Source organism: Neofelis nebulosa, chromosome 17, assembly GCF_028018385.1.
Source record: "Neofelis nebulosa isolate mNeoNeb1 chromosome 17, mNeoNeb1.pri, whole genome shotgun sequence".
Classification (NCBI taxonomy): Eukaryota; Metazoa; Chordata; class Mammalia; order Carnivora; family Felidae; genus Neofelis; species Neofelis nebulosa.
In genome coordinates, this window is record NC_080798.1 from 28,868,435 (window position 1) to 28,884,806 (window position 16,372).

A 16,372-nucleotide genomic window follows, 5' to 3' on the forward strand; every position below is an offset into this window, starting at 1 on the left:
GAATATACTCATCTCAAAAATTAGACTGCTTCTGAGAAAGTTGAAGTTTCTCATTCTCCATCTCTCTTGTCCCTCCCTCCTGGGGGTAACCATGGGGATACGTGGACGTTTGGTCTGGTATTTTCTTAGATGTACAGGTGCATTATACCCTTAACACTACTGAACTTAAACGTGCCTCCTTGCTGCTCTCATGAGAATGTCATCCGGGGGTGGACCCTGGGGCGTTGAACCACTGGACGTTAGGTTTTTGCAGGAATAAAATGTAAGGATGTTCCAAGCACGTGGCAAAAGAAGGGCACTACAGAAGGAGAAGAAAAGCTCATGTGTAGTGTATCCCGCTATGTGTATTTTGTCTCCCTTTTCTCGTTGACTTTCTTTACATCTAAATCCCCATTTTACAGAAGAGCAAAGTGGGAGCCGGAGTGGTTAAGCAAGGCGTCTGCGGCCACTCAGCTGCTGAGGGTGGGCCGGCAGGGGCCCGGGCTCCCAGGTTCGGCCAGGTTCCGGGGACAGAGCATCCCTGCCCTGGATGGCCTGCCTGCCCGCGGCGGCGCCGGTTCCCCAGGCACGCCTGGCCGGCCTGCGTCTGTACGGTGTGCTGGGAAGAGGCAGCTTGCCAGAAATTTCCTGGGGCAGCTCCAGGGCGGACTACTTGGATCTAAGGGTTACTGGGTGGCTGGGTCGTGCCCCCCACCCTTCTCTTCCCCTGGCATGTCCCAACCCTGTGCATTCTTGGAATCTATAAGTTGTGCCGTGTTCTGTGGGCACCAGGAGTTTTCTTTGAAACCCGTGGCACCAACATCTGTTAGCTCTTAGAGAACAGAAAGATTGGCAAAGGACTGCTGGGGCAGGCGGTGGGGGAAGATATTAAGCTCAGGAGTATGAGTCTCAAAGACAAAGAGGAAAAACCCTAACCGAACTCCAGCCCGCTCCCAAGCCCTGCTTTGATGTGGTTTCCCGTCCCCGGAGGCCTTATAAGGCCTCATGCCTGCAATTCTGGACTCTGGGTTGGTGTTGGCTGCACTTAGCACCCGGAGGAGCTGGCCTCTCTTCCTGGGGCCCGGCGTGGGGCAGAGGAACAGCGGTGCTGGGACATGGGAGGGGGAGGGGGCTCTGGGTCCTGTGGCCTGAAAGGCCACCAAGCCTGACCGCTGAGCAGGGGGCAGCCTGGCATCAGGCTAGGTGCGACAGGAGGCCTTGGGGTCCAGAGAGGCCTTTGATCAGAACTTAGAGCCTCGTCTGAGGCCGACTGTCCTGAGGGTCAGAGGAGAAAGGGCCTGGGACCAGGAGCCAGAATGATGGCTGAGTAGACAAAGCAGCAGTGAAGAGAAATCACTGCATCCCAAGCCCCATACTGGGGCTTCTTACGGGGGGGGGCGGGGCAGTGAAGGGTGTGGGCTCTGGAGCCAGGCAGCCTGCCTTCCATCCCGGCTCTGACACTGACTAGCTGTGTGACCTTAGGCAAGTCACTTAACCTCTCTGTGCCTCAGTTTTCTCACCTGCGAAGTGGGGACAATAATGGTATTAGCTCAAAGGATTGCCCTGAGGATTAAATGCGAAGCGTTAAAAACATTATGCCGGGTAGGAGGGTGTTTCCCAGTGTCTTTGAGGGCACGTTGGGTTTGGTGAGACTTTGAGCTTCTCTGAGCAAAGTTCTGGTAGCCATTTGACAATCAGAGTAGAAGAAGTAGGAAACAGTAACTACTGGTCTCATGAGCCTCAATCGTATCCGATGTAACGTGAAACACTTTACCTGCACGTGAAACACTTTACCTGCCGTGGCTTACTTAACCCTCACAACCCGCCCTGAGGCATCATGAGTGCTATCATCCCTGTGTACACGTGGGGAGGCCAAGAAAGTTCCCTCACCCAAATGATGCATCTTGTGTGAAGCAGAGCTGGGATTTGAACCAGGGTCTGACCCATTCCAGTACTGTGCCTTGCACCTGCTGCACTGGGGCTCCCAGCGGGGCTCGCGGCCGTCGAGGGGTCTGAGCGCCTTCCTGAAGGGTGGTCCTGAGGGCCTGGCCCCAAACCTCGCAGGCGGGCCTCCCAGCCAGGGCCCTGCCAAGTCCCAGACCTGGCGGGGAGGAGCCGTGGGCCCTTCTAGTCGCTCAGGACAAACAGGAGTACTTGTTCACCACCCACGGAGCCACTAGCCAGCCTGTTTTTCTTACACTTCTTTAAGTGTGATCCGTGGTCCCTGGCAAGTGCCCAGACTCTTGGCTGCCTCCGTCCCCGTGCCCACAGGAGCCCTGATTCCACTGCATAAGCCCAAGCCAGGCGTGGCTCCAGTCTTAGCTGATGATCTAGAGCCACTCGCCTGGCCCCTTGGGGCCTCCTCACTTAAATCCAAGGCTATTGGGAACCCCATTCTCTGGAGGTTCTTGTGAGGAGTCTGTCAGTCAGTGCCTCATACACCAGGAGCACTTGGTAAATGATGCAAGTGGCTGTCATTACCATTATGTCCTGTCTCCTATGTCCCTGGAGGGTTGAGGGTGCTTTCTTCGTAGAAAAAATAATAATAACAGTTATAACTCTGAGTTTACAAATTGCAGATCATTTTTATGAGTGTTTATTCCCTGAGAGATAGAAAGCGCGGAGCCGTGGCAAAGATCGAGGGAGATGATACACTCATAAGGTGCCTCGCACGGTGCCTGGCACTTAGGAGACGTGCGAGAAGGTCAGCTGTCCTATCGTTGCTGTGGTTCATCATTGTGCCCATTTTACAGAGAAACAGACTGAGGTCCCAAGAAGGCAGTGGCTGGCCAATGCCAGCCCGGTCCAAGGGCGAGGGAGGCAAGGGAGCCAGGACGTGATCCTGTGTCTGGCTCCACACTGCATTGCCTCTAGCTTAGCGATTCAAAGCTTGAAGACCACAGACACTGCACGGCACTGGCCCCGGGCCGCCTGGCTCAGCGGATGAAATGAACATTTGCCAATGTCGAGCTTCTGTAACTGCACAGTATGTCAGTGGACCGTGGTGCAGAGGAGCTCTCACAGGGTTATACAGAGCAGGGTAAGGTTTAGCAGGAAGAGGCCGACCCCGGAGCTTGCCAGAAGCCTGCTTTAATATGCAGAGATGTGTCTTTACTGTGTCAGAGAGCTTCGTCCTCACAGCAGACAGTTCTCAGAGTGCGTGATACACACTGTGAGGCATCGTTATCGGGGTTCCAGACGGCTGCTTTGTTGGGAGTGACGTTCGGAGTCCTTAAACTCCTCCAAGTCTGCCAATAAGAAGACACGTGCGCTCAAAAGTATGGGTCTGGCAGGTCCTGTCTGCCTTGCCTGCAGCGGTCAGGGTGGCGGGCCAAGGTCAGCACTGAGCACCCCGCTTTCCAGAAGAGCCGAGCGTGAAGCGGGCTGTTGACTCCCTTGAAGACCATCAGCTGCTCCTGTGAGGAAGTGCTCCTTTATGGGGAGATGGCATCCGTCTTCCTCTGGCATGAAAGATGGGCTCTAATTGGCTGCCGGAGCGTCCCAGCTGTCTAATGATGCCACCTGAGTGCGTCCCTTCCCTGTCACCAGCTCCCTGCTTCCCTGTCAACTCCAGCGCCGTTAACACAAACAGCCAGTTTACAAGCCCGGGAAGTGTTCGGTGATTATGATAATTGGCGGAGGAGGGGGGAGAAGCCATCCTCTCTCCAGGAATCAAGCAGCCTGGTTTTGAAGTCAGTGGGACCCCGGGAGTCTGAGTGGCCACATTTTCACAACCCGTAGGAAAGAGTGTGTGACGCCCCCGAACGATCTGAAAGGAGAGAGAGGAGAACACCGGCCCTGATCCATAAAATGTCAGCTGTTGATCCTTTAAAAAAAAAAAGAAAAGAAAAGAAAAGAAAAGAGACTTAGCTCCAGCTGTGTCCAGTTGATAAGATCAGATATACAAAGCATTATTTTTGTTTGGTTAATCAAAGCAAGCCCTGGTTTTTCTGTTAAGGATCTGAGGTGCAGGATTTTTTTTTTTCCTTCTAATTTTTCAACGAGAAGGGTATGTTCTCTTTTTCTTTCTCTTTGCCTGCCCCCCATTTTTTTTTTTCAAAAAGAGAAGTTGGTGACAGCTGCTGAGTTTGGGCTTTTTTATTGCTTGTCATTTTGTGGTTCGAGAAATGCTGCCGTAGCATTGTTGTGGCATCTAAAGAGATAAGGCGGTATAACTTCTCAAACCTTGTCTCTCCCCCAGAAGAGGAGCATTTCCCAAAGTGGGTTCCTCGGAACACGAATCCCATGTGATGCTTGTGTAAAACAAAACTCCACGGTCTAAATAGGAGGAAAATTGGGGAACGTAGCCTCAGTTACTACTTGGATACTCACAGTGTCCATTACCGTCGTAAATTCTTCAGTACGGGATCTTGCATAACTTTAGAACAATCTTTTTAGATCACAGAACTCTTATGGGCAGAATACCAAAAAATGCAGAAGACAGTCTGGCAAATGCCGGCCCTGCTTCTTCCGTATCTAGAGTCGTCCTGCAGGGGTGGGGTGAGATAGGTCGTACCTTTGTCGACATCCCAGAAATTTCCCAGCCTGTGGACCAACCAAAGTCCCCTGGCCAACTTGACCACATCTGAATGACAGCCTGAGCAGGCTGGTTGGGACCAACTCTGCCATATGGGATAAGCCGCCAGGCATCCTCAAGGATGCCACCAGGCAAGGCATGTGCCAGGATCAGGCTGGTTTCTGGCAGGTGTGTGCACGGGGGAGATGTGGCAGGCCTGTCTGAAGATCAGCCCGAGCCAAAGCATGAAGGTTTCTGAATGTGACGCTGAAGAGTTGGGGTTTATGTTAAGGGTAGTAGAGACCTCCCCTTGGGCACTCCAGGCCCTCTTTGTAAACCCATGGAGACGGCCCGCCCGGGACCCTCTGCTGGAGAAGGGTTCAAACTGAGATCCCTTCTCGGGGCCCACAGGGTCGGCTTGCTGGAGTCGAGTTGACTCCAAGGTGTAGATGAGAGACATTTTCTCATCTTATCTCTGTCTTTTTCCGGGGTGGAGGGTGGAACTTCCTTTCTGAGGGAGAAGTGTGGTCGGGTATAGTATTTTATAGTGAGCTGAGAAAAAGTTACTTCCTGAAAAGCATGGTGATAATTCACTTTTCAAGTGTGATAGGATCCACCTCAGTTGACCTAAATTCCCATTGGAAGAATTAGAGCAGGATCCCCGCTTCCTTGTGACCAGCTGGGCACACCTTCATGACGTCCCAACACCAGGCTCCTACCTGACTCTGTCCAATTCTTGCTTAATGTCCCTGCTTTGTCTTCCTCTAGGAGCTCGTGGGTGAAATTTTCAGAGAAACGCTCAGTGAGGAGGAAGAGGAAGGCTTTCGGCTAGAAGGTACTGGAATCCATTGCTCTCTTCTTCCCAGGGTGCAGTGAGATGGGGAAGGGGTCATCTAGTCTACCGTGTGCCCTGTGTGCCCTCTGGAAAATCTGCAGACCAGGCGGAGGACTGGACCCTGTCAGTGGGGGTGAGTGGGGGTGAGAGGCAAGAAGGGAATATCGCCCTTCACAGGTCCAAGCCCAGAGTGGAGCCAGGCTCCCGAGGCTCACATCCTGGCTCTGCTCTGTATTGGCTGTGGAGCCTTGGACAGGTTGTTGGAGCTCAGCTTTCCCATTGGGGGGTGATCACAGTAGCGGCTCATTGGCCCCTCAAACTGTGTTCGGCACGTAGCTGATCTGTTTCCCCATTTGTCATTCACGTCGCTCAGCTGGAGCACATACCAATGGCACCCCACTGGCCGCTCTCCGCTCACTCCTGTCTTTGTTCAAGGGGAAGCACCTGTTGGGGAAAGGAGGCGGACACTGGAGCACCGACTTGACTTTGGGCAAGGCACGCCACCTTTCTGAGCCTTAGTTTCCACACACACAGAACAGGAATGAAAGCCTTCTCCCTGCTGGACTCCCTGAGTTGATGCAAAGCATAGGTGGCATTGATTGGAAAGCATTTGCGAAGCGGGATAGCATTTCCGTTTTACGCTCAGAATCCGAGAAGAGAATCACTGCACTGGGGAAGCCTTAGGATGGTAGGGGGACAGGCAACTTGTAGGAGAGCTGAGGGTCTTAGGGGGATCTAGGCCTTGGGCCCCTGTAGAGCCTTGAGAGGAGAGCAGACAGTGCCAAGGGTTTCTCAAGGGGAGCCTGGGCCAGGCCTGAGGACTGTGGCCACATCCAGCTTGACAGCTGTCATAAGCATAGGGTCCCCCTGCTCAGCCCCAGGCCTGCTGCATCCAATCTGCACTGTAAGAGACTCCCCAGGTGACTTGTGCACTTTGAGAAGCACTGTTTTAAGAGGTCCACCCAGTTGCCCAGGAGCTGGAGGCAGGCTGGGACCCAGGTATCTATCAGACTCAAATATGAGCAGGTCCTGAACCAAGGGTGGGGAGTCCCATGGATGGAAGGCTTTGTGAAGGCTTGGGGGTGTTTCCCTTGAGCGTGCTTGCTTGCAGATCTGGTGGCTGCACGCAGGGGCTCTGCAGCTCTGATTCTGTCATGCCCTGGCTCCCCTCAAGCCTCAGCTGTCATCTTTGGTTCCATGGAGAGAGATGTCAGGAGTTGATGCCGAGAGATCTGGGGAGTCAGATAAGGGTGTGCAGGGTGTAAGCCCTTAGGGATTGAGCTGATCCCGGACATTGATTACATGGGCATCAGCCCTCATTCCTGTTAGGTATTCATTTGCTCATTCACACCATAACTCATTAGCAAGTTCATTCTCTTGTTCATCTATCCCTCCACCTGTTCCATCCATCGCCCATTCACTACCCATCCAACCACCACTCATCTGTCTGTCCCTTCGTTCCCCTGTCACTCACCCACCCACTGGTCACGCCCCATCCATCCATCCATCCATCCATCCATCCATCCATTGCCTTTTCATTCTCCTCTCTACTCTCCTGTCACCCGCCCACCAGCCAGCCAGCTCAGCCACCCATAATCCATCCTCCACCCGTGGATGGATTCAATCATCCCTTCATCCACGGAACCATCATCCTCCAGTCATCATCTATCTGTCTTTCTATCCATCATTTGTTGAGCCTCTAGTTACCGCTCAAAACAAGGCAGTTCTCTGTCCATTGAGGCTCAGTTTGAAACCATGTAACTGATTTCAAGTGAAGTGTCTTTGCCTTCAATCAGACAAGAAATGGGCCGCCCATGGAATCCACTTCCCTCTGATGTCTGCATTCAGAGTGTGCGTGCTGTTATAATGAAGTAGAAGGAACGTTGGCCCTGGCTCCCCTCCCAGCTCTGGTAGTGGCCTGCTGTGGATCGTGGCCAGGTCCCTCCGCTCTGGGCCCCCCTTGCCCTCTGTAACATGATGAGTGGGGATGTGGAACCGGACTCTGTGGGTGCACGGAGGCTGTGGGCTCCTTGCAGGGAGAACGAACCCCTGAGACACGGGGAGGGCGGCACTTACAAACACCGGTTGATGGATGGGGGATGAATATGAGGTGCCTGGGGGTCCCAGCTCCCGTTGGGGGAAAGGGTGTGAGGTTGGCATCATTCAGTCTGACCCCATGCCCCCCCGCCCCCGCCCCCTGCCCCAGCTGCATTCCTGGCCTTGAAGGGCAGCCTGGGCACCTTGCTCATTACTGATGATGTCTAGGCACATTGGTGCCACCACTGATGAGGGAGGGGGCTCAGGCCACTCTCCTGCCTCAGTTTCCCAACTAGGGGTCGGACTAAGTTGTCGGCGGTCAAGCTTTTCGGCCTCTTTCTTCAAACCAAAGCTGACGCGGAAGCAGAAAATACAAAACACATCAGGTTGCAGAAAGATGCAGCATGTCACGGTATGTTTTGTGTGAAAAAGGGCACGACACAGCACTCCGTATTTCCTTGCACATATGCGTGTGTACCGCGTGCATATTACGGGGTGGCTGGAGGCCTCGACACACAAAGACAGTAGCTCCTCTTGGGCGTGGGAGGAGGATACTAAAATCAGAAAGTGGGCACAAAGAGGACGATAGTGATGAATGTTCAAACTTTCACAAGGAGGATGGATTGAGAGACGAGCCACAGCATTAAAAAGCGAGAGCACTGTGTAGATGAAGCAGTCAAGAGCGAGACTGTTCTGGTGTGCGCCTGGGCTGCCCGCGTGGCCCTGGGACTCCTTGGGAGGATGCTGGGCCCGTGACTGCCTGTGGTGCCACGGTCGCCCTCGGCGCAGAGGCCTGAGGCCGCACCCCCCAGAATGGGGGGACGTGGCCACAGTAAGAGCAGGTGCTGCTGAGTCCCCGAGAAGCATCCACCTGGCCTGGGGACATCCCTCTGTGCTACCCGGCCAAGGGAGAGCACGCCGAATCCTGACTCTCTCTTTTGTCTTCCTGTTGGCCAAGTTCATTGCCTCTTGGCGGGCTGGAGGGCTGTTTAAGGGAGAAAAAAGGCCATCTGAGGCGTGAAGATAAAAAGAAGTCTTTTAGCCATCCCAGGAGAGGACGGCTTTAGCTCCTGCGTTGTTATGTAAAGCCGGCCCTAATCCAGCATCTTAACCGCCTTAACTGGCCAGCTGGGAGCTCGCGGGATGGCAGATTAAGTCTGGGCTTGGTGCGAGGCTTCCGAGCTCCTTTTGAACTGTGGAGAGAACAAAGTAAACATCAAAAGTCCCAAGCCAGGAGAGCTGGCTGGGCGTGGCAGGGGCGGACACGAGGCTGGCTTTCCAGGGGAGAAGGGGAGAGGGACCCTCCCTCTGCTGGCCCGGCTGGGGTCTGAGCATGGGCGGCCAGCCCCACTCGTCACTCCAGTACCCACCTGGCTTCCCCACCTCCCCAGCTGGGCCGTAGGACAGGCGGTGGCGGCCTGTGGCTTGTGGCCTGAGGTGCAAACGGGTGCCACCATTGTTTGGCTGACCTGTGTCACCCTGAATGGCCCCCGGAAGAGCTGTGTTTGGGGGTGTCCTCTCCACTCTGCATAGGATGCAGCTTCCTCTCTAGGTCCCCTCTCTCCCTTCCACCTGGGGCTGTCCCCCTCCCTCCCCGAGCCTTGACTCACTTCTGCCCCTCCCCCTCTAGTATCTGCCCGTTGAGTCTAACACCGAGTCTGTTTCCCGTCTTCTGACCTCCACTTGGGGATGAAAGCAGGCAAAGAGTAACCTGCCTGGCATCTATGGAGAGCTGACTTCACAGAACGCCCATCAAGGAACCCTCAGGATGAGTGAAGTCAGGAGGCCCCTCCCCTTGGGGCCCAGGTCCTCCCTCCAGGACCCAGGGCTGCTGGGGGGGAGGGCAGGCCTCCCTCCGTGCAGCCTGGGTCTGGCCTGACGGGGCCTATGGGATCCCCACTTCCCCAGCCTCAGGCTGTGGTAGAGTAGCTAGTCCTGCCCGGCAGGGCTGTGGTGTTGGGATTGAGGCCCTGGGGTCTGAGTGGCCCCACTGTGAGCTTAGGACCTGCCTGACTCTGGATGGGCCCCGAAGTTTGTCTCATCCCCACCCCCTCGGAACCCAGGGGAAGTACCTTCCTATCTTTATTTGGACCTTTTGGGAATTTGCAAGTCGGGCCCCAGAGCAGCCGGGCTTTAAACCACAACTCACTGGGTGACCTGGGGTGAATCCCTTCACTTCTCTGTTCTGCATTTTCCTTGTGGGGGGGGGGGGGTAATCATTAGCACCTCTTCCTCAGGGCTCCCGTGAAGACCGTGAGGTCATTTATGTAAGCCCAGAGAACGGCCCTGGTGCAGAGTAAGTGCCCGGTGTCTGTGAGCTGTCATGAGTCTTATTGTTTTATGGGTCTTTTCTTGAAAGGGAGCCAACTGGTGTTTATAATTATTTACCAGTCCAGATCAAAGAAGACCTATTTTCAAAGTTTCTTTAATCCTATTAGCATCTCTGAATGTCTCCTTCTTCTCCCAGTGCCTGACATAGAGTCTGGCATGCTGTAAGTGCTCAATAAATACTCACTGGAAGAATGAAGTCAACAGCGTGAAGTCAGACAGTCCCCTCCCTCGGGCCACCCAGGCAGGTCCTGTGTACTCCCCCTTGCGGCCCAGGTCCGTCTGTCTCGGCCCCCAGGTGTGATGTGTCAACCACTCACAGACCCGAGGAGCCCTGGGAAGGCCTCTAGCCCCCTTCATTTGTAGTTGGCGAGCTGAGGCCCAGAGAGGGGACGTGAGCCGTCTAAGGTAACACAGCAGAGTGAGAATGGAGCTCAGGCCTCTGACTCTTGCTCATTCAGGGAGTATTTAGCTGAGCATCTCCTGCAGGCGTGGGGCCCTGCTGAGTCCTGGGTGCTCGACCATGAACCAGGTAGGTGGGCCTTACTGGCAGGGTGCTCGCCTGAGGGAGGCAGGTAGTGACTGAATAATCCAGAGAACGGCCGTGCAAATTTCTGGTAGTGGTAAAACGCCGTGAGGGGTAGATTGTGGCAAGGCCTCTCGGAGGAGGTGACATCTCAGCTGAGGAAGGACCAGCCTTGGGAGGATGTGAAGGGAGAGCAGCCAGGAGGAGCAAGCGGAACCCCAAGGTGGAAGGAACTTGGGGTTTAGGGAAGAACAAAAGGGAGGCCTATGTGGTAGGAGGAGCCGCTGGGGCCAAGGGTGGGCCAGCGGGCAGGGGTGGGACCACACGCTTGGGTTTTACGCTGCTTTTGAAGAGAAGGCGTAGGCGAGTGCCAGCTTCTGACTTCCGTTTTAACAAGATCCTTCTGGAAAGCGTGATGGGCCGCGTGTGGGGAGGAAGGAGGCCATGGAGACGGGGCACGGTCACAGTAGTGCAGGTGAGAGGTGATGACGTCGCCCAGCGTCGGGGCTGGGGGGCTGGAGGGCAGTGGGTGGCCCTGGGGGTAGAGGTGAGAGAGGGGAGGTCGGTGAAGGAAAGAAGGGATCCCGGGTTCACCTTCGACGTCCGGCTTAAGGACGGAAGGCAGTGGTGGTGCCGCTTCTGACGTGGAGGCTTAGGCGGGTGACAGTGGAGGCTTTTTGTTGGGGGCACATTGGGTTCAAGATGGCTGTTGGACATCCAGGTAGAGAGGCCAAGTAGACAGTGGGACACTGAGTCTGGAGGTCAGGGAGCAGCTGGGGGGAGAAAGAGAGGGAGGGAGGGAGGGGACTTCTAAGGACGTCACCACAGGCGGCTCCGCACCACTCCCTGGCAGGGCCGGTCAATCGGCGGGGCTGGCCGGTGGTTCCCTGGAAGCCCAAGACGAAGAAGACACGACTGGTGAGCAGCGGGGGCCCCCCCGACGGAGGGCAGGCGGGCCACACCCCGCTGGCTGCCGTGTCTCAGTTCAGAGCCTGTGCTCCTGCGAGTGTCAGCGAGGCCCGACTCCACTCTGCGGCAGTCCCCCCAGAAGCCCGGGTGTCGGCGGTGACAGCAGCTTCTCTCAAGTCTGTTCTTCACAAAAGCTCAGCTGGAACAGTGGAAATTCTGACTTGTGTCAGATACCGAAGAGGCTTTAGTAGTTTCAAGTAGCTCGGGGTTAGATTCTAAAAGTTGGATTTCATCACATGTTTTAACTTGGGCGGGGACCAAGGGAGAGTGGAAGGGACATGGTATTTTTAGCCCCAAAAGGCTTTTTTCTCTTTCCTGCTCTCTCTCCCGGCTTTCCCCCCCCTCCCTCCCTGAACAGATGTTTCGTCTCAAGCCTATACAAACCTCAAAGCAGAGTGGCCATCAACCTTACGCTCTGATGAGGGAAAAGGCCAGAATGCTATTTGTTGGGAAGGGTTGTTTCCTTTGTTTTCTTTTTTCCTCTCCTCTTTCCCCTTAGTCACAACCGGTCCTTAAAGAAATTCTCCCTACGGTAAAGTGCACCCTGGGGAGGCAGGATTGTGAAGAGAAACACCCTGGCTGGCATTTCAGGTCTCAGGAAGGGGTAGACACCCGCTGGTGGAAAGTGCCAGAAGCCACCTTGGAGAATACTCATCATGTCAATTCCTGTTTTGGTGGTGTTTTTTCCTGACAAGCGGGGGCTCAGAGTGGTGGATAGTTAAGTCAGGATTCTTTGGCTTCTTTTGACATTCAGCCCAAATTTGCTGAAGCTTTGGCTCACGATATTGAAAAATTCTAGGGTGGATTTTGCCCAAAAAGGGCCAGCTGGATCTGGGAGCTCAAACCGTGTCATCCAACACGCACATACTCTCCCTGCCTTCCTCCCGTCCTCTCTCCCTCCCTCTCCATCACCGGTGCCCTCCGCCCCTTTGTTGGTCTGTCCTGCTAAGGTGCTCACATTCTATGAACTCAGCCATCACAGGTGAAAGAGAGCCCCGAAGTCTCACTACGTCTTGCAAAAGTGTGATTCTCACTTTGCTGGCGCAGGTGGATCTAGGTTTTGTGGGACCCGAACTTAACTCGGCTTGGGGGCCTTCTTTAAGAAAAGAAACACATGATTCTTTCATGGATTTATTTTTTTGTATGATCCTTTTATAACTTTGAACCAGATTATATATGTGTCCTGTTAAACCTAAATACCTGTATCTCCACCTCAGCCCTCCCTTAGCTCGATTCCAGAAATGCCTGTGTTCACCCCAACTGTGTGACACAAGAGGATGTACAGAAGTCAGAATGGGAAGAGACAGGGGTCGTAGCTGACTGAGGTTAAGATACCTAATTGGAAAGTGTCAGAAAACCAAGTGAGCATGTGAACACATTGCTTAGGGCCTGTCCCACGCAAGTGAGGGGCCCGCAAGCTTTCACTCCATTGGCTTCAGGACGAACTCTCCCTTTATACTGACCAAGGAGCGGCCACAGTGGCCATCGGGATGACATATACCATGTCGGGTCTGGGCGCTGGGTGCACCCCCGAAGCTGGAGTCGAATCAGCCCTCTGTAAACCATGTGGATTGGGATGGGAGGGGGGCGGCCACCGGAAGAAACCCAGATGCTCAGAAGGAGGAGCATGGTTGCGAGACAGGCAGGAACAGGTGTCAACGGTTGTGTGACAGAGTGGAGAGACCAGCGGCTGGGGAGTCAGGAAACCAGGCTTTTAGTTCTTCTGTTTCTATCCCTTCTGGGTTCAAATCCTGGTGCTGCCACTTACTGTCGTTTTGATGATGATGATGGTGTTGGCGGACCTGATGTGGTGCGACAGGCACTGTACCTTATTCTGGGGCCACAGCGCGAAGCTAGGATGAACTAAGTAATGATAACAGCGGTGTAAGAGAGTGTCACTGAGCAGGGAACCCTAACCTAGCCCCCGGGGGCATGCAGGCACCATCTCCCAGGTTGGAAGGCCTAAGCTGAGGACCTGAAGGGTGAGCAGGAGCTGGAGAGCCAGGACAGGCGTTCTTGGCAGGGATAACAGTGTGAGAGCACGGCCGGGTCAAAAACTGGAAAGCGATTCCGTGGGGAGACAGGGCTGAGAGACAGTGGCGGGCAGATCGATCTCGGCAGGGAAATGGCTTGATCCACTTTGCTTTTTGAGTTTAGTTTCCTCTTTGGTAAGATGCAAACAGTAACCTATCCTGCCTGGTGTTACTTAGAGGCCCTGATGGAGTAACGCACACACCCACTAACTCCACCAGCCCGCGGCTGCGCTCGTTGACAGACAGATTTGTGTGTCTCTGGGATCCTTGCTCCCTAAGGAGAGCCTCGTGCAGATAACACAAGAAACCATTTGGCCTGGAATGTACATATGATACCTTTCTCTTTTTACTGGCAACAGATTTACGCGCCTAATTATATTTGGCATAGGCTAATATTAAAATTCCTCTGCATTCCCTCTCGCAGCTGCTGGCGGAGGGCTGGGGAGTCAGAAACATCCTGGCGAGCCACCCTGAGACTAAAATATTTGCGGCAGATAATCTGTACATGGACAATTGGGAAGGGCCTGTGGGGACATCAGGGCGGGGGTCCAACCTCCGGCAAGGAAGCGCTGGCTTGCGTTAAATCTTTACGTCGTATCAACTGGGAAGAACGTGGCAGGTAACCGGGCTAAGAGAGCCATGCCTTTGAGTGTTAGTAATTTCTGGTCTTTGGTAGGGTTGATGTAGTCATAACTGTGTTTCAGACTTGTCCCCTACTTCCAAAGTTTATTATCAACCAGGCCTTTCCGGATTGTGTTAAAGCAAGCTGGCATTTGCTGATATCGTCCAGGGTTGGGATTTTAGCCTAAGTATGGGATTCAGGATCAGACCTACCTCTTTCAACCACCCCCTTCCTCACTCCGGTTCCTAGTCTCAATCAGGCCAGAATTTATGGCGTGTTTGTTATGCAGCCTTCCTTGTGTCTGCCTATGGGATTTGGTGCAGTTTAGCACACTGGGGTGGGATGGTTGCCCTGTGCATGGGTGGTACGTGTTGTGTGCTCTGGGCATCCCAGGGGCACTAGCCAGCAGGACCCTGGCTCCCATGAGACCTGCAGTCTGCCTGCCGGCATGTGGCAGGCTCCTGTGAAGCTGTCAAGAGACCCCAGATCAGATTGTGCAGAATGAAGGGCTAGTCCAGGTGGGGACAGACCGTGCTCTGCGCGTAACAAATGCATTTGTGCACATTGGAGAAAGGAGCCCCCCTCAAGACACCTTTCTGCCGTCTGTCTGAAAACTGTCACCAGCAGTACACAGGCATCTGGGGTCCAGCCTGTGAACGGAATCCCCTAGAGTTGTGCAGTGCACAACCTGCTTCTCGGATGAGCCCAGGCCCCTTGGGGAAGAACGCTGAGGTGCTGGTCCTACCTGGGTGCCAGGGAGGGTGGGGCTGCGGGAGGGCGGGTCTGTTTTATTTCACAGCCTGAGTCTCACACTGTTTGGGTGGCACCGGCTGTCAGCAGCTCTGGCTGGGTGGGCTGTGCCATCCGGCTCCCTGGGTCACTGCTATTTGCCAGGCTAAACAGTCTTGAGAAAGTGACCGTGGCTCTCCCAGCATGCAGTCCCAAATGAGCTGTTGATGCCTCCCATTGGGACTGGGGGTGCAGGGTGAGGGCTGGGAGTCTAGACCCCACGGCCACCCCCAAAGATCGCCCCCACTTGGGTCTTTCCTTGCTTACTGACGCTCCCCTGCACTCTCTTCTTTCCCTCTCTTCCTCCCCAGCCCCCTCTTCTTTTTAAACTGGGGGAGGGACAGGGAAGAGACTGTCTTTGATCTCAGTGGAGGAAAAAAGTCTGTTCTGTTCAGGCTTTTGGCTAACACAACAAACAGTGTTTAAAATTTAACTTTGCTTAATTAATTAGTAATTCTGTTTAATGCTGTCTGATCTCCCTCCAAAAGGTATTTTGAAGCTTGAGAAGGGAACATCAAAGGGAGCCGGGTGAAGATGGTCAAGTAATGCATTTAATCTGGCAGTTGCTGGGGGTGGAGAGATGCCAGGTTGGGAGCTAATGTGGGAGAGAGCCATCATCTGGTAAACACAGCCAGCAGGCTCCTCGCAGCCATGGTGTGAGGAAGGACAGGGAGTAGTTTCCGAGGAGAAGGAGCTTACACACTGCCCCCCAGACTCATCTGAGCTGAGAATTGGTTTTAAGAAAGCAGAGTTGACATTTTCTCTCTTCCATGCCTGCTGTGTATGGTTGGGCAGGTTGTGTACTGCACAAGAGTTTCCAGTTAAGCAGGTGACCAGCAGGTGAAATCCAGCCTGCACCCTGCTTATCAGGGTACCCTAGCGGGGAGGGAGGGCTGCATTTACCTAAGTACAGTTCACCATCTTTTCTTTTTTTAAAAAAAGATTATTGATTGATTGTTGAGGGGGAGGCAGAGAGAGAGAGGGAGAGAGAGAATCTCAAGCAGGCTTCTCGTTGTCAGCACAGAGCCTGACACAGGGCTTGATCTCACGAACTGTGGGATTGTGACCTGAGCTGAAGTCAAGAGTCAGACACTTAACCGATTGAGCCACCCAGGCGCCCCCGCAATCTTTTCTATAAAGGGCCGGGAGAGTACATCTTTTAAGCTTTATGGGCCATACGGTCTCTGTCGTGACTCCTGAACTTTGCGTTGTAGAGTGAAGCACCCACACACGGTGCACATGAGCGTGTCTGTGTGCCACTCAAACTTTATTTACAAAAATAGGCGTTGGGTGGGTTTGGCTCCCAGGGCGTCCTGCTCTCTCATCCAAAGTACTTCACAGACACTGTGAGCCCAGAATATGAACCCAGAATATGAGTCTTTGAACTGGAAGGCTTTGCTTTCCTCCTTAGTCTATCCCTTTCCTTCCTTCTTCTCCTACCTCTCCTCCAGCCCTCCTTTCTTCTTTGAAATTAGCCGGATGGCCTGCTGTTACTGTGAATGATTAAAGAGTGATCAGAGTGCCTCTGAAATTATGCCCCCCAAAAGATCATCTCTGGGGGGAAAAATCCGCTGGGCTGAACAGGAGTAAGAGACAGAGAAAGGGCTCGAAATCTGGAGCCAAAGTCCATCTCGACAAAAATGCCATTCTCTTTGCTGGTTGGTGGGACCTGGGCAGCCTGAGGTGGGCACCTTTTACCCTTCCTGTGCCTGCCCATGAGCCTCGGGGTTGATGGATA

At 53.9% G+C, this 16,372-nt stretch overlaps 1 protein-coding gene across 2 annotated transcripts in view; it reads left to right on the forward strand.

The window, feature by feature from the left end:
• The window catches only part of NKD1 (NKD inhibitor of WNT signaling pathway 1), an 83,401-nt gene that overhangs the window by 49,310 nt on the left and 17,719 nt on the right, over positions 1-16,372 (forward strand). For both annotated transcript variants that reach the window (XM_058709572.1, XM_058709573.1), the window contains one exon: positions 5,264-5,330. In XM_058709572.1, coding sequence (XP_058565555.1) covers positions 5,264-5,330 — 67 coding nt within the window. The remainder of the gene's footprint in view (positions 1-5,263; positions 5,331-16,372) is intronic.